The 17,600-nt window shown below is 51.1% G+C and overlaps 1 protein-coding gene across 6 annotated transcripts in view; it reads left to right on the top strand.

Annotated features, from left to right (window-relative positions):
* Positions 1-17,393, top strand: part of ZZEF1 (zinc finger ZZ-type and EF-hand domain containing 1) — a 108,311-nt gene extending 90,918 nt beyond the window's left edge. For 3 of the 6 annotated variants that reach the window (XM_058676319.1, XM_058676318.1, XM_058676317.1), the window contains exons 43-55: positions 340-539; positions 2,176-2,295; positions 4,828-5,016; positions 6,546-6,646; positions 7,677-7,812; positions 7,907-8,266; positions 9,596-9,739; positions 10,961-11,129; positions 11,605-11,703; positions 12,127-12,292; positions 14,709-14,862; positions 15,463-15,534; positions 17,140-17,393. In XM_058676319.1, the coding sequence (XP_058532302.1) occupies positions 340-539; positions 2,176-2,295; positions 4,828-5,016; positions 6,546-6,646; positions 7,677-7,812; positions 7,907-8,266; positions 9,596-9,739; positions 10,961-11,129; positions 11,605-11,703; positions 12,127-12,292; positions 14,709-14,862; positions 15,463-15,534; positions 17,140-17,220 (1,991 nt within the window). In that variant the 3' untranslated portion in view covers positions 17,221-17,393. Of the gene's footprint in view, positions 1-339; positions 540-2,175; positions 2,296-4,827; positions 5,017-6,545; positions 6,647-7,676; positions 7,813-7,906; positions 8,267-9,595; positions 9,740-10,960; positions 11,130-11,604; positions 11,704-12,126; positions 12,293-14,708; positions 14,863-15,462 lie in introns of all 6 variants that reach the window. The other 3 variants (XM_058676315.1, XM_058676316.1, XM_058676314.1) reach the window with 1 other exon arrangement.
* Positions 17,394-17,600: the final 207 nt, after the last annotated feature.

The following is a 17,600-nucleotide window of genomic DNA, read 5'->3' as shown; positions in this document are numbered from 1 at the left end:
AAACTCAGGAGGAGTTCAGGCTCCTGGCTTGATCTGGTCCAGTCCCCATCATTGTGACCACCTGGGGAATGAACCAGTAAATGAAAGATCTGTCTGTCTCTTTCACTGTCTTTCTGTAACTTATATTTCCTATATTTACTTTCTGTAATTTATATTTCCTATAAATAAAATATTTTAAAAATAAATAAGATGCTAAAAACAATATCTGCATTAGAGCTTGCGAACTTTTGTTTTTATACTTCTTCCTTTGGGAAGACACATTGCTGTGGCGCAGCCGAGCTACAGGAAGCATTAACTTGTCTTTTTTGTGCTTTTCTCTTCCCGTCTGACATCCCTCAGTGAAGGACTACCAGCTGGTCCAGAAGGGAGGAGGAGCAGACTGCAATGACTCCCAGGCCCAGCTGAGCCAGTACTCCAAGCACTTTGCCTTAATTGCCAGTCACCTGCTGCAGGCCAGCATGGATAGCCATTGTCCTGAGGCAGTGGAGGCAACATGGGTCCTCTCCCTGGCCCTCAAAGGCTTATACAAGACACTGAAGGTAACAGTGGGCTGCTCATCTCTGACAGTGCACCTGGCTGGGATTAACGAGGAGATAATAGCATCTGGTTTTGATTGATGGCTAATCATATCTTTGGAAATGTATGGAACTCTACGCAGGGATAGCTTTAAAGAGGAAATAGAAATTACAAAATAGTTTCATTCTCTATATTTTTTAGTATGTCTCATGGAATTGAGCCATCTGTTTCATTGGGGTGTAACTGTAGGACAATGAACCTGAGAAGTTCCTCACTTCTCCCTGAGATGGGTGACTTCCTTGGTTCATTGTGGGAGTTGAAAGGGAGAGTTAAGTGGGCTGGCACCATGGGGCTTCTGAGCAGCAGAGTTGGCTGACAGGCGGTATGGAGATGAGACGCCTGCATTTATGGGAAATGTGATTCTTCAGCATCTGAGGGCATCGATGGGCAAGAAGGATCTTTCAGGTGGAGTTTCAGTGCCTTTTGAGGATCATGGTTCTAGTAGATTTGCCCATGGAAGGAGTTCAGAACATTGTGTGAGCTCGTTGGCTTTGAAGGGTCTTTAGTGACCACACTGCTGAGGCAAGTTCAGAGGGAGGTCGGGTACCACAGGCCGGACTGCGTGGCCCTGGCCCAGCCCCAGGGGTCTGCACGGATAGAAGTGAGACCCCTCTCTGTCTTCCCTTATTCACCTTACAGTAGGAAGGGGCAGACAGGCCGCCAAGGGCAGAGATCCCTTCTCTCTTGAAAGTCTTCATCCAGGTAGTGAGTATATGGGTGTCAACTAGGAAGGAGGCCCCTACTCTCCTGGAATCTCCAGTCTAACCAGGGAGAAAGACAGCAGGGAGCTGGCACAACTGCGCTGAGTCCAAGGAAGGCTGTCTGGAAAGGTGACAATCAGAGTGATGGAGAAGCTGGGGGGAGTGTCCACTGAGAGCCACATGCCCCAGGCCTCCAAGTGGAACAGTTCTGGCTGGCAGGGCAGGGGAGCACCTGGAACAAGGCCCATTCCTGGGGGGTGAACAAGTGGTTACATGATTCTCTTTCTCTTTCTCTCCCCACCCCTGCACATCCCTTCCTTCTTTCCTTTCTCCATTTCTCGCTCTCTCTCTCTCTCTCTGTAACTCTGCCTTTAAAATGGCTGGCTCAATGGTATAGCCACTTAATCTTCACCCGAAGCTCCAGCATCCCATATGGCTGCCTGTTCAAATCCCTGCTGTTTGACTTCTGATCCAGCTCCCTGCTAATGGCTTGGGAAGGCAGCAGGAGATGGCCCACTTAGGCTCCTGTAAGTGGGACACCTGGAAGAAGCTCCCTGTTTCCAGGTTCAGAGTGGCCGGTCTCTGACCATTGCAGCCATTAGGGAGTGAGCCTGCAGATCAAAGCACGTGTTCTCGTGTGTGCTCTCTCTCTGTAATTCTGATTTTAAAGTAAAATAAATAATTCCTTTAAAAATGAAAAAGAAAGTATTTCTTAAGTGAACAAATTGAAAAGTGAATGGTTGCCATTAAAGTTTAAGGTTGGTTCTTCCCGCTGTCCCAGCAGTTTTTTCTGGCAGGTCGGCTAGGGCCACCCGTTGTCATGGCCCTGGAGCCGTCGGGCTCCTATCCGACCAACCTCTACCTTCTTCAGGCTGCTCAGCCCTTCTCTGCTTGACAGGCTCACGGCTTTGAGGAGATCCACGCCACCTTCCTCCAGACTGACCTGCTCCGTCTGCTGGTGAAGAAGTGCAGCAAAGGGACTGGCTTCAGCAAGACGTGGCTGCTCCGTGACCTGGAAGTAAGGGCTGCTGCTGCCCAGGCCTGCCTGCTGGGTGGGGTGGCATCAGCCGGCTCCAGCTGGTGCTGCATAGCTGTTAAACCTGGACTTTGCTTCTGTCTTTCCCTTCGGAAATAGGGGTTTGACATCTGTCCTCTCCTGTCAGGGAAAATGAATGTGATGTTTGCTCAAAGGACCTTGGAGAAGAAATCTTTTATGGAAACACGTGATTGACCATTATATCATGGTAATAAAGTGTACCCTGGAGCCATCATTTCCTGCTGAAAGTTCCTTTGAGCTAAAATCACTTTCTAAGTTTGTCCTCACATAGGTTTACTTTATGAAGGATTTTAGTTGATAACTCAGTTCACTATTCCCCCCTAGGCCTTGCCTTTTACTTAGTAGAATGAATCAGTGTGATTCCCTGTGACCTTTTGGTGCTAAATGCTACAGGTCCAGGATAAGACAGCTGTGGCCAGGCATGCTAGGGCCAGCAGTGGGACACAGCGAGTTAAGGTGCTGCCTATAGCAGTGGCATCCCATGTGAGCACTGCTTCAAGTCTTTGTTGCTCCACTTCCGATCTAGCTCCCTGCTGATGCTCCTACGTGGAGTTCACACTGCCAGCTTCATCCTACTACGCCCCTGCCATTGCACACTGTTAGGAAGTGAACCAACAGATGGAAGATCTCTCTCTCTCTCTGCTTATTCTGTCTCACTTAACCCTGCTTTCCAAATAAATAAATCTTTTTTTTTTTTAAGATTTATTTATATAAAGAGGAGGAGAGACAGAAAGGAAGATCTTCCATCCATTGATTCACTTCCCAAGCGGCCTCAACGGCCAGAGCTGAGTCATTCTGAAGCAAGGAGCCAGGAGCCTCTTCTGGTTCTCCCACGCGGGTGCAGGGTCCCAAGGCTTTGGGCCGTCCTCAACTGCCCTCCAGGCCACAAGCAGGGAACTGGATGGGAGGTGGAGCTGCCGGGATTAGAACCAGTGGCCATATGGAATCCCAGCACGAGGGACTAAGGCAAGGACTTAGCCACTAGGCTACCATGTCTGGCCCCTAAATAAATAAATCTTAAAACAAACAAACAACAACAAAAAAAAAACACTTGCATCTACCACAGGATAATTTGGTTAGGTTTAGGAAAAATATAGGGCCCGATGCAACAACATACTGGTTAAAGTCCTCGCCTTGAATGCGCCAGGATCCCATATGATCGCCAGTTCTAATCCCGGCTGACCTCCACTTCCCATCCAGCTCCCTGCTTGTGGCCTGGGAAAGCAGTCGAGGATGCCTCAAAGCTTTGGGACCCTGCACCCACGTGGGAGACCCGGAGGAAGCTCCTGGCTCCTGGCTTCAGATAGGCTCAGCTCCAGCTGTTATGGCCGCTTGGGGAATGAATCATCGCATGGAAGATCCGATGTGTTCTCTCTGTCTCTCCTCTCTGTGTATCTGACTTTCCAAATAAAAATAAATAAACATCTTTTTAAAAAAAGTACACTATAAACCTGATAGATAACCAGATAGATGACTGGTCCCCTTGGGGACCAGTGCAGTGGCTCAACCAGCTCATCCTCTGGCTGCAAGTGCCAGTATCCCACATGGGTGCTGGCTCATGTCTTTCGGCTCCGCTTCCCATCCAACTCACTAGTCTGGCCTGGGAAAGCAGCAGGAGCAGTGGAGGATGGCCGAAAGCCTTGGGTGTCTGCACCCATGTGGAAGACCCAGAAACAATTCTAGGCTCCTGGCTTTGGATCAGCTCAGCTCCAGCAGTTGCAGCCATTTGGGGAGTGAACTAGGGAATGAAAGATCTTTCTCTGTCTCTCCTCTTTATAAATTTGCCTTTCCAATAAAAGTAAATAAACATAAAAAAGAAAAAAATCTGAGAGACTACTTAACATTTGTCATACAGAGTATTTTTAGTTAATTTCTTAATATTTAAATAATGGACCCATATTTAAAGAAAAAAAAACTTTTTAATATAAAAGAAAGTCATTGTCTAAGTACAGTTACCATCAGTGGGCTTTTTGTTTTGGTTTGGTTTTGGTGTTTTGGTGTATTTTTTTCTTATGGTTCCATAGTATGTTTGCAAGTTTAGATTGTGTAATGAATCTAGTATTCAAATAAATTGGAATCAGTAGACATTTTTCTGAATTTCTGTGTACTTCTCATACATTTTGTGTTGGCTGCATGAGATACATAAAGGTGACTTTCAATATTTTGCTGTTAGTGCTTCAATGACAATATTGTAAGTGTGGGGTTTTTTGTTTTACATACCTTATACAGTTCCTCAGAGATGAATTACTGGGTCAGAGGATATGATATCAATTTACATTATCAGTGGAAGAATTAACACAATGAAGGCCTCTGTAGTTTGTAATTAGCATTTATTTGATTATGAGTACAGTTGAACATGTGTCCATATTTCTGTGTGAATTTTACATTTCCTACGTGAGTTCTTCTGTCTTCCGCCAAATATTCATTACTTCCCTCCGCCCCCCCAGCTCCCCACTCATCAGTCTGATGCCAACTGTAGTTCCTTCTGTGTAGATCTTGTCCATCATGCTGTACTCCTCAAAAAAGGAGATCAACACTTTGGCTGAGCATGGTGAGCCGGAACTCGAAGAGCGAGGCGAGCAGGAAGAAGAGGTGGAGCGGACAGTGAGCAGTCCCGGGGAACCGGAGCGCAAGCTGGACCCGCTCAACGGCCTGGATGAGCCCACCAGAATATGCTTCCTGGTACGTCCTCAGTCCTCAAGCTGAGGCCACAAAAGGGCCTCAGGAATGCATGCTCCTTTACTGGGGCTGCTTTTCAGCCAAAATGTGGTAATGTTTCAGGACAATGCTTTGGGAATTCACTTCCTAAAGCCTCACTCTGTATGGTGCCGGAGTCCCTAGGAGAACAAAGAAACCCCTTAGCAATTGTTGCTACCATTTCCTGCTCGCGCTCTCTAAAGTTTCAGATTCCCTCCTCCGCAGAGACACAGCCAGTGTGTGTGGGGAACCTGGGGTGTAGGTCCTAGGATTTACTTAATAAAGCCCTGAGGCCCATCCTGGAAGCCTCACTGTATAGTCCCCGCATCCTTCTGTAACCCTTACTTTACAGTCATTCCTCTCATCCTGCCTTTGCCATCCCTGGATAACCCACTCTTGCTCAGAATGGTGTGCAGTCGGTGAGGACTTGTATGTCACAGGGTCGAATTGTGTGAAGAGAGAGTGAGGAGCAGATGTCAGAAGAACAGTTGATATTGACAAACAAAATCCAAGGGAGTCCGGTGCTCAAACCATATGCCAGTTGTTAAACTTGAGTGTGCAGGGCTGGTGCCATGGCTTACCAAGTTAAGCCTCTGCCTGCCATGCCAGCATCCCATGCAGTGCTTGGGACTGGCTCAAGTCCCAGCTGCTCCACTTCCAATCAAGCTTCCTAATGACCTGGGGAAAACACTGAAGGACAGCTCAAGTGCTTGGGCTCCTGCCCGCACATGGGAGAGCTGGAAGAACCTCCTGGCTCCTGGCTCCGGATCTGCCCAGCCCTGGCATTTGTGGCCATTTGGAAAATGAACCAGCAGATGGAAGATCTTTGTATCTCTTCTCTTCTCTATAAATGTCTTTCCAATTTAAAAAATCTTTAAAAAATTTTATGACAGGTCCGGTGCAGTAGGCTAGCGGCTAAGGTCCTCACCTTGCATGTGCTGGGATCCCATATGGGCTCTGGTTCTAATCCTGGCAGCCCCACTTCCCATCCAGCTCCCTGCTTGTGGCCTGGGAAAGCAGTGGAGGACGGCCCAAAGCTTTGGGACCCAGTAGAAGCTCCTGGCTCCTGGCTTCAGATTGGCACAGCTCCAGTCATGTGTCCACTTGGAGAGTAAATTAACAAGCCAGAGATCATCTTGTCTATCTCTCCTGTCTGTATATCTGCCTTTTCAATAAAAATAAATTAATCTTCAAAAAAAAAGTGGGAGAGTTGAGCATGAGGTAGCTGCAGAGAAATAGCAGGGAAGACTATGGTAAGTGTTGGCTGGGAACTGCATGTTTTGCTGTTCCTTTGAGATTTTGGTGTTTGACAGTTTACTTTGAAGTTACAATAGCAATTCAGTTTTTACAGTCTATGTTTTAGTGTTTATAGTTTGATTTTTTTTAGTGCCCATATAATGTTCTTCAATTATAAACTGCTTTATAAGTTTTGCAGCCCACTTTTGAGTTCAGAGCATCGATGACAGGAAGTCCTGTTTGGATTGCCTCTCACCTGCTTCCCGCTCTGCCTTCAGATGGCTCACGATGCCCTGAACGCACCCCTGCACATCCTCCGTGCCATATACGAGCTGCAGATGAAAAGAACCGATTCTTTCTTCCTGGAGGTTCAGAAGAGGTGAGGAGCACGTAGCTGCAGCCCAGGTTTGACACACGAGGATGGGAGGATGTGTGTCTCCTGCCTGCTGAACCTGGGGGACAAAGCAGAGAGGCCAGGTGGAAGATGCAGAACCTGGTGTAGTCCCCAGTGAGTGCGTGCGGAAGGTGACCTACGCCACCTTGATTGCCCTGGGGTGTGTGGCAGGTGTCTGGACAAATGCTGGGTTTGCAGCCAGCCTCTTAGAGGGGATGTTGATGAGGCAGTAACCAAGATGTCCCCCCATAACGCTAGTGTGCAAACTGCAGAGTGGGACATTCTGTTCAAGGAATTTGTTGTTGTTTAGTTTTTGGCTTTTCACCACTGCAAATTATTTTTTCCCCCAAAGGTGATTACAAAATTAGAATTCCCTTCTCTTAGTCCAGAAGTTCAGCGTTGGAGCCAACCCTTGGATTGTGTAGAGCTTCGTTGTGATCACCTCCTGCATGCCTCCCATGTCCTACTTATGACTTCTTACACTTTTCTTCTAGTTTATGTTGTGGTTTTCTGACATATTGCTGCCTATTCCTTAGGAGCTAATGCAGGTACTGGGAGACAGAAAACTGTCAGGGCATGGGCAGAACTGAGGTGACCTGGAAAGCAGAACTAGCATGCGTTACAGCAGTGGGAATTGGCTTTCTCTCACTTGACCATCCAGAGGTGGACAACAGTCCAGAGCAGGGGCAGCTGTGCCTCACAGAGGGACACAGCAGTCCTGAGGGTGTTGGCTGTCCTCTGCAAAGTCAGAGGTGGCTCCCCCGCACCACCTTTGGACTCCAGGTCAGATGAAAGTGGGAGAGTAGCCTCTGCGAGACAGTTTACATCTCCTGCCACGAGGGCATATGTGGGCATCTGAGTGCACAAGTGAGTGAACGCAATCTGTGGAGTACAGAAAGTAGTAATATCCTCGTGCCATGACTGGACAATGGCTAACAGCCCTGCTGAGTGGTTTCAGGTTGTTCTCTGGCCTGTCCATCCTTTAAGTAGCTGGCTTTGTGATGCCTTTTTTCAGGTTTGACGGTGATGAACTCGCCACAGATGAGAAGATTCGGTCCCTGGCTCAGAAGTGGCAGCCTGGTAGGAGCCTACGGCTGGAGGAGCAGAGCGCCAAAGCTGTGGATACAGACATGATCATCCTGCCGTGCCTGGTATGTCACCCTCTTTGGATGTGACCACTGCACTGCCCACACCCCATCTCGCTTACATAGCTGGGCCTCTGTAACCATGGTCTTGGGTTCACAGTCTCGGCCTGCACGCTGTGACCAAGCCACTGCTGAGTCCAGCCCCGTGACCCAGAAGCTAATCTCCAGCACGGAGAGTGAGCTGCAGCAGTGCTATGCCAAGCAGCGCCGCAGCAAGAGTGCCGCCCTGCTGCACAAGGAGCTGAACTGCAAGAGCAAGAGGGCTGTCCGAGACTACCTGTTCCGCGTCAACGAAGCCACCTCCGTCCTCTACGCCCGCCATGTGCTTGCATCCCTGCTGGCCGAGTGGCCTGCGCATGTGCCAGTGAGCGAAGACATTCTGGAGCTCAGTGGCCCGGCCCATATGACGTACATTCTTGATATGTTCATGCAGCTGGAGGAAAAGCAGCAGTGGGAAAAGGTAAAGCAGCTAAGCAGGGCGGACTCTTCCCTCGCTCCTCCTCATCTCCGCTGCCCCTGGAGGTTGGAACAGCCTGCTTGTGACAAGTACTTTCTGAACTGACGTCACTCATGTGGCTGAGCAGATCCTCTTAAGGCCACTCTTAACTTCTCCTGTGAATCAGCCCAGGCCTAAGCTCACAGACTACACACGCTTGGTGCTCAAAGAATATTTGAAATCATGATGTGAGGCAGGCATTTGGAACAGCAGTTAAGACACTGCTTGGGTCGCCTGCATCCCACTGCGGAGTGCCTGGCTCCACTTCCCAGTCCATCTGCCTGCTGATGCACAGCCTGAGGGGTAGATGGTGATACTACTTGAGTGCTACTACATGGGAAGGCAGGATTGAGTTCCCAGCCACCAACTTCAGCCCAGCCCAACCTGGCTCTTGGAGGCATTTGGGGAATAAATCAATGGCTAGGAGCTGTTTCTGTTTGCTCTGTTTTTCTCTGCCTTAAAAAATTAACAAATTTTGTTTTGTTTTATTTTAAGATTTATTGTTATTTTTATTGGACAGTAAGATCTGCAGAGAGAGGCAGAGACAAAGACCTTCCGTCCGCTGATTCACTCCCCCAGTGGCTGCAACAGCCATTGTCAAGTCAATTCAAAGCCAGGAGCTTCTTCTGGGTCTTCTATGCGAGTGCAGGGTCCCAAGGCTTTGGGCTATCCTCGACTGCTTTGTCTTGCTCTAAAATGTGAATGCCAGGAACCATCTCAGCATCTTTCCAATTTCCAGGCACAGAAGTCTTGTCCCTCTGTCCCCGCAGCCTTACCATGTGCCACACGGACATGCACACACAGGCAGTCCTGAGAAGTTATTTACCCTCCATTCCTTGACTTGCCTGTTTCTAGTCTCCCTCTAGAGTAGAAAGAACTTTCTAGTTCTTTCCCAAACTCACAACCGTGGACAAGTCAGCAGCTTGGCTCTAGTCATATTTTTCTTTCAGAAAAGCCAAGGGACCCATTGTGCTCCGATGGGCCCTCTCTTTGCCATGTCTTTCCCCAGCTTTTTTCCCCCGGAGCCCTTCACTCTAGCCACTCCTTGTGCTGTGGTTGCTTACCTGTCGGTCCACTCACCTGCTCAGCTGTGTAGGGACAGCAGCATTTCTGACTGGTCCCATTGACTCCCTCAACCTTCCTTGATAAGCTGTTCCTGATGGTCCACGGGGGCCGGGTCAGGCCCAGGACAGTGGCAGCACCTCTGGTAGGGCCTGGGCGTAAAGCCAACTCTCCCTTCTTGTTGTTGGGAATACCGCTGTAGGGCCTTACCTTCCACCTGTGTCCCACCAGATCCTGCAGAAGGTGCTCCAGGGCTGCCGGGAGAGCATGCTGGGGACCATGGCACTGGCCGCCTGCCAGTTCATGGAGGAGCCGGGGATGGAGGTGCAAGTGAGGGAATCGAAGCACCCGTATAGCAACAACACCAACTTTGAGGTACGGCCACAGCTTGTCAGCTTCCTTGCAGCCCTTTGCCCTCGGACAGCTCTACCTGAGCCAGTACCTCCCTACACAAAGCTCTTATCCGCTGCCTGAGTCCTCTTCCTGACCCTCCCTGTCTTGGTAGGGAAAAGCTGGCCTTTGAGGGGTGTTGACCTCTCAGAGTGCATCTCTGGCGCCACTTGCCCTTGCCCACCTCCACTCCCCTGTACATCTGCACCTGCGTCCGAGTTCAGCTTTTGCCCTTAACTATTTCCTGCTGACCTGTTATGCCATGCCCCCTCTTTTTTTTAAATGACGCAGAGCTGAAATACCTCATCTTTCCCATCCCAAACCTTGTGCCTAGATAAAGAGTTAGGGGTTTGACTGAGCCAGAATGCTGCAGACTGTCGTTGTCATTGACTCAGTACCAAGAGGCTTTTGAGCCCTTTAGCACTTGTTGGAGCTGGCGGAGCACCCACCTCTGAGTAGAAGACCCCCAGGGCCACAGTCAAGAGTGACAGAAACTACTGCACAGCCGGGTGGTCCCCCAGCTGAGGCTTGGTTTGCAGAGAGTGAACCTCGTCATTCTCCTCTCCAGCCTCTCCTCTCCCCAGCTTGTTGGACCCCCCGCTCCACACCCCCCTGCCCCACACCTGCCTGCCTCACACAGGCACTTGGCAGCCACCAAGCTCTCTCCCCAGTAAGGATCATCTCCCCATCACCTCCAGACTGCCTTCTCTCTTCTGGAGTACCTGTTGTCACTTGTTTTGGACTTCCTGCCCTGGTCCGCTGTCAGGTGGCCCTTCCGTGGTGTACACCTTACCAAGGCTAGCCTTGGAAACATTCCTTGCCCAAGCGCTCCCCGCTGTCCAGAGTCTAAATGCCTTATTTTAGTGCACAAAGCCTTCACTATCCCTGCCAGCTTCTCAAGGGTATGCCATAGCCTGTTCCTGTTCACAGAGCACACAGTTACCCCTGAGGGGTCAACTCCGGGCTTCCCCAGGCTGCTGCCATCCCCCTCCTCTCCATCTTGCCTCTGGCCCCCCTCCCCTCATAGGCTGCCCGTTCACTGGAACACTTGTTTGCCTGCCCTCTGTGCTCCACATCCCAGCCGACTGAAAACTGAGGGGCAGGACCAAGGCCTCCCTCATTTGCAGCTGCCCCAGTGTAGTGACTGGGCTTGGCATGAGGCAGCCAGCCCACAGGGGTGACAGATGGGTCTGTTTATCTCCTCAGGATAAAGTACACATCCCTGGCGCAATCTACCTTTCAATCAAATTCGACTCTCAGTGCAACACTGAGGAAGGCTGTGACGAGCTCGCCATGTCCAGCAGCAGTGACTTCCAGCAGGATCGCCACAATTTCAGTGGCTCTCAACAGAAATGGAAAGACTTTGAGCTCCCAGGTAGTACCAGAAATACATGGTCCCATAGACTTCTTTAAAGGTTTATTTATTCGCTTACTGAAAAAGTTACAGAAAGAGAGTAAGGGCTTCCATCTGCTAGTTCACTCCCCAGATGGCTGCAACAGCCAGGGCTGAGCCAGGCTAAAGCCAGGAGCTTCTTCCAGGTCTACCTTGTAGGTACTGGAGCCTAAACACTTGAGTCATCCTCCACTGCCTTCCTAGGCCATAAACAAGGAGTTACATTGGAAGTGGAGTAGCTGAGACTGGAACTGGCACCCATAGAGGATGCCAGCATTATAGGCAGTGAATTTACCCACTGTGCCACAGTGCTGGCCCTGATCCAACAGACTCTCCACACGAAGCGTTTAACATTGTGAAGAGAAATCATTGAGTCTCATCTCATCAGAAACCCATCAGTTAGCCTTGCCTGGTACTGCAGTTTGCTGATCTGCTTCTTGATTCTCGTGTGGCCCAGGAGACACTTTATACTACCGCTTTACCTCGGATATGAGCAACACCGAATGGGGCTACAAGTTCACCGTGACGGCTGGACATCTGGGCCGCTTCCAGACAGGTGGGTGTGGGCGTTGTTCTCGTTGCCCTAAACGGCCAGCCCATGCGGCCCCCTGCCTGTAGGTCCCCTTACATCACTGACTTTTGTTAAAATTAGATACTCTTTAAAACCTTTCACATCTGACCCACACACCTTGTCTGTCTTTTTGTGTTGTGGTTGGTAGTTACCAGAAAAGCTTGAATGGCCAGATAAAAAAGCCTTCTCTCAGGGCCTAGAAAACATGCTTATTCTCTCAGAATGTTCCCAGGTGTTTTGAAAAAGGGGGCACTAAAATACTATTCAAGTGGTATTTTTTTTTAAGTCTTAATCCCAACACAAATGTAAATTATCTTGATTGTTTCATCCTGTTTAGTAAAACTATGCAGTTGTTTAATTACAGACTTGTTAAATTGAAACTGTCTTTGTTTTGGGGGGCTTGGCCAGGCTTTGAGATTTTGAAGCAAATGCTATCAGAAGAACGGGTTGTGCCTCACCTCCCATTGGCCAAAATTTGGGAGTGGCTGGTGGGCGTGGCCTGCCGCCAAACTGGTCATCAGAGGCTGAAAGCCATCCACCTGCTGCTGAGGATTGTGCAGTGCTGCTCCCACAGGTAGGCCCTGTGCACCGGGCTCTCCTCCCTCTCTGCTCGCCTTTGCACTCTGTTGGTGGTGTGCAAAGATGTGTGTAACTATAACACCTTCCAGCTCATCCAATGTTGCCTTCAGGTTGATGCTTTTGGTATCCTGTGCAAGTAACCTTTGCCTTACTCCAAAGTCATGCAGGTAGTTCCCATGTGACCATCTACGAACTTAACATGCTTATGTCCGTGATCACCCAGAGAGGATTGAGGGGTGTGGGGACCAAGTTGACGTTTTTCCCTGTGGAGTTACACTTGCGTGCACACACTGCAGCACCACCTGTTCTCTTGGCAGAGGGCCCTAGGTGTGTGGGTGTTCCTTCGGCCTTTTTGATCCTCCGTGTGGCAAGGTCACACCTCCTTAACGTCTGTAGCTCCTGAACACATTCACACACCTCACAGGATAAATCCCTCAGCTTAGTTTTTCATCTTTGAGATTGCCTTGGACCTTTTTAACTGTGCATATCTTATTACTACAATCAGAGTATCAGTTTCTGTCTGCACGCCCATCTCACCTTGGGGGTTTTTTGATGACTGTGTAGATCAGTTTTTCTGGAGACCTGAGCTTTCTAGAACTCAGTCCTCTAATCCACAACAGGTATAGTTGTACATGCCTCCATTGTTTAGGTCTTAGTGATACTTCATAGTTTTATATGTAGAGGACTTGTGCAACATTTTGTTGATTTATTCCTTGGTATTTGTGTTGCTATTACAATGGGTATTTTTATAATTTTATTTTGATTTTGCTGATAAATAGTGAAGTTTTACATAATGCTCTTGGATCCAGTGATTTTGCTAAATTTGTTAATTTGAAGAGTGCGTATGTAGATTCTTGAGTGACCAGTCATGTCATCCACAAATAGCGAGTGTGTTCTTCCTCTTGGTCCTTAGAAACTGCCTTAGGCACCAGCCAGAACCTCTAGGACCGCGGGTAGCAGGTGTGGGGATTGATTAATTTATTTGAAAGGCAGTACAGCAGAGAAGAAGGTACAGAGAAAAAGAAAAAAATCTTCCCATTCATTGTTTCACTCCCCAATGGCCACAGCAGGCAGGAAAGCAGAAGCCTGGAACTCCATCTGGGCCTACCACATGGACGGTAGGGGCCCAGGCACTTGGGACATCATCTGTCGCCTTCCAAGGCCCTTTAGAAGGGAGCTAGATTGGAAATAGAGCCAGTGCTTCAGTATGGGATGATAGCATCACAGTGATATACCTTCTGTGCCACAGCGCCAGCCCTCTCTCCCGCACTTTTAAGACACACAGATGCACAGAATGCCAAGCAGAGTGGGCAGTGAGTAGTCTTGTAAGTAGCAGACTGTCTCCTTATACAATATGGAGCTGTCATTAAAAAAAAAGTGGGGGGGACTTCAAAGTCAGGGAAGAATACTCAATGACTAGTGTAATGAGCCCATAGATTACCTCTGGGAGGGTAGGAGAAAAAGCTGGGCCTGTCACCATGTCTGTTACTGCCATGTCTCCATGTCATCAGGAACCTTTAGTTGCCCATGTGCTCAACTTATTTTAAGAAGTGCCTGCTTCTTGAGTGTGTGTGCAAGGCATGTACATCGCCTCTGTGTTCAGGGACCCATCACCACAAGGTTTGCTGGTAGCCTGCCTCCTTGCAGGGACACACCTGTGCTCCTCCATCCTGAGCCCAGAGCCTGCCTGTTACCCATGCTGTGCCCGTGGTAATCTGGGAGAGTTAGAACAGTGCTGGTCTGGGGGCGCAGGCCAGAGGAGCAGCCCCAAGAGGGGGCCTGGCAGGGCCTTTACCTTGGCTGTTAAGGTGCTTGCCTGGAAACCCAGCTGTGGAAAGCCGGCCCACTGGCCCACCGACCCACCAACCCCAGTGTGCTTGGGGAGGAGCTCTTCCTCCAAGGCGAAAGCAGCTGCCTTCCAGGCAGCACTGGAGTGACCAGAATTCTTCCCAACTTCCCTCCTCTGAAGAACACTGAAGCCCAGCCCCCTGCCTGCGCTCTCAGTGGAAGTCCCAGGGCATGGGATCAGCTTCTCTCCCTGGGAGGACTCCTGGCTGAGCAACCAGGAGGTTCTAGGCCTGGGATCAGGCCTGTCAGCCTCAGGCTTTCCATGGTCACTTGCTTGGTTTTGCATATGCCATCCACTCACTCACCTTTCCCATGAATGCCTGTCATAAAAGTGGCCCTGTCCCCAGAAGGGCTTCTCCCAGCGGCACAGCAGTTCCCGTGGGCAGGTGGCAGGGCCCCTGGGGTTCCTCGGAGTCCCGGGCTGAAGGTGGGGTTCTGTGTTCTCCTGTGCTGCTGGTGATGACTTGGCAGCTGTTGGGGTGGGGAAGGAGGGGGCGCTGCTGTGTCATCCCTGTTCTAGCCTCGGCCCTGACCCCATGTCACCTCTGGGGCTCCTCCCGCAGTGACCTGTGTGACCTGACACTGCTAAGGCCACTGTGGCAGCTCTTCACGCACATGGAGTATGGCCTGTTCGAGGATGTGACGCAACCCGGCATCCTCCTCCCACTGCATCGGGCCCTCACCGAGCTCTTCTTCGTCACAGAGAACCGAGCCCAGGTGAGGCCTCCATGAACTTCCACTCTGGGTCCTGGGTGCCATCAGGCCTCATAGTGGGGTCTTGTAGCCCTGTGCATGGGCACAGGCCTGGCTGACATCCAAGGCGCCCATCTCACGCAGCTCTGAGAAGGCCTCAGGACGGCACCAGCCAGCTTATTTTGTGAGGCCTAAAGCCAAAGAAGAAACTCGATTGCCTGGGATCAGCCCTTGACAGGCATGAGTTTTGGAAAATAAAATGGATGAGTTCCTCCTTCTTCCTCCTCTCCTCCCCACCCGGCACAACGGATCCATTGATTGTGAGCGATGAAAGGGCCTTTCAGAGTTTCTTGGTTTACCTCCCCATTTCATCCGTGAGGTGGGCGTGTCCTTCCTGGTCACCTTGTGGCAGGGCCTGAGCAGGCTCAGCTCTGAAGCAGGCTCCTGGCCCCACCTGGCCAGGCTCCGCCAGCAGCTCTGGGGGAAGTGGTGGGACACAGTACCCAAAACAAGCAGCTCAAGGCTTTTGCGTATGCGGGTGGGTTTCCCCCAGGCTGCTGCAGGTACATGGGGGGTCTGGCCCCATGGCACGCGTCACTCACAGAGCCCACACTCTTTCCACAGGAGCTGGGCTTGCTGCAGGAATACCTGCTGGCCTTAACCACTGATGAGCACCTTCTCCGCTGTGCAGCCCAGGTACTCTCCCCTTGCAGAGCTGGCCCTCTGGGGCAAGTGCCACCACCTCCCATTCCCACTTGCCAGGACAGACTGCGTCATGAATGCAAACTCCACCCTCCACATCAGTTACTTCTTCCGGTGCTCTAGGAGCAGGCGGGCCCATCTGTCAGCGTTGTCCATGTTAAGCCAGGGGTCAGAACACACTAGCAGGAATGTGTGTCTTTAAACCAAAACAGCCCCTGCCTTGAATTTAGTTTGGCAGGTCCCTGAAGTTTCCATCGAGTTAGATTGCAGATATTTTTGGATGTCATTTGCTTCCCTGGCGAGGGAGCTCCTCTTCTGACAGCTGGTTGGTCTCAGGACCCTTCACGCCTCTAAGTCACTCAGGGTCCCCGGGAGCGTCAGCCACGCTCAGGATATAAATCAGTGTGTGTGCATCCTGGGAAGGTGAGCTAAATCTGGAATTAACAGATTACAAATGGAAACATTTAAACATTTAGTTACCAATTCCTTTGGGGAAAAAAAGTACTCAACCTATCTCACATCAACATAAATGTAGCCTGTTCAGTGAAGCACAGTTCCTATGTTTCAAAACAAAATAACCTCCAAGCAGGATGACCCTGTGTCAGGCTCCCTCTGACGTCCGGCTTACTGGAAGACAGCTGGGCTCTCAGTCCATGCCTGCACTCTGTCTGTCGCATCCACATCAGCCTCTGGAAAACTCCATTGTATATTCAGGAGAGAAAGTGGAAAGTGAACCTCATAGACCCAAAAAAGCGTGTTAAGAATCACCCGACCCCAGACTCATTTTGTGCAGCTAGGACCCACTGTAACCTCCTCCCCCGCTGCCCAGTTGCATTGAGGCCCAGCAGCTGCCCTCCCCCTAGCTCAGGCCTCTGTCCCTGGGAGAGGGCTGCCCTGTCCTTGCTAGTTTGGGGTGGACCCCACAGCACACTTGGGAGAGACAACCAGAGTCAGAGTGGCCACTGCTTTTCCTCCCAGCAGCTACCCACTGCTACCACCCATCCCAGCCTCACGACATCACGCAGCAGAGCCTAGACTGGACATTCAGTACCAGGCCAGCAGGACAGCCTTCCTGGGGGCTCCCCCCAGCCGGCCCCGCAGCCGCTCTCCGCTGCTCCCTCACTTTTAGCCCGTCCAGCCCCCTGGGCCAGTAGTCAGACTCCCCAACCTGTTGCCTCCCCCTCACTCCTCCGCCTCCCCCTCCTGCTGCCCGCTGCACAAGCACCACAAGGCACCTGCATTCTCAGTGCCTTCCCACCCCTGTTTTCTGGCCTCTCTTGGGGTGCCCCAGCAGCAGCTCTTTGTCCCCTGTGTGCATCGTGCCCCTCTGCTGTGTCTCTCGCAAGACTCCCTGGATCTCGGCAGCCGGCAACCCTCTGAGCCAGTCTGCCCAGGCTGTGCTCATTCCACCTTCAGTGCTGCTGTCAGCTCTTCTAGCTTATGGTCTCCCAGGTTGGGGGCAGGTGCCCATTCGGCCTGACCCAGGTCCCTCCATCACCTGCCCCCCTCCTCAGTGCACAGCCCGGGGTCTTGTTCCTCAGCGCTCTGTGAGCCAGAGGCTGGCTCGGGGCACTGCTGGCCACTCTCTCCCCTCCACAGGCTCTACAGAACATTGCCGCCATCAGCCTGGCCATCAACTACCCAAACAAGGCCACCCGCCTCTGGAATGTTGAATGCTAGCCCTCAGCGTGGCCTGCATGGGACCAGCTACCTTGCCACCGGGGCTGTGGCACAGACCCTGGCTCCAAGTCAGGGACAGTCCCGGGCAGCAGCACACAGCCTCTCGGAGCCGCTCCACCCAGCGCACACTTGCCAGCCCCACCTGTGCGGATGCACCGAGCAGGGCTCCTGAAAGTGGCTGAGTCACCCCCAGGATGAAGCCCACAGAAGCCGCAGATGCCAGGAAGCCTGGCAGCAGCCTCCCTGGAGAAGCTTTGTCTCAGCTGAGCTAGAGCCACCTGCTCACCACGGGCTGAGACCCAGGCCGCCTTCCTCAGCGGGGCCTCCGGCAGCAGGGGCCTGACTCGGGGGTCCCTCATTGCTCGTGATTTAAACCAGAC

The sequence above is a fragment of the Ochotona princeps genome, chromosome 17, assembly GCF_030435755.1.
Source record: "Ochotona princeps isolate mOchPri1 chromosome 17, mOchPri1.hap1, whole genome shotgun sequence".
NCBI classification, from domain to species: Eukaryota; Metazoa; Chordata; class Mammalia; order Lagomorpha; family Ochotonidae; genus Ochotona; species Ochotona princeps.
This window is presented reverse-complemented; position numbering and strand designations above follow the sequence as displayed.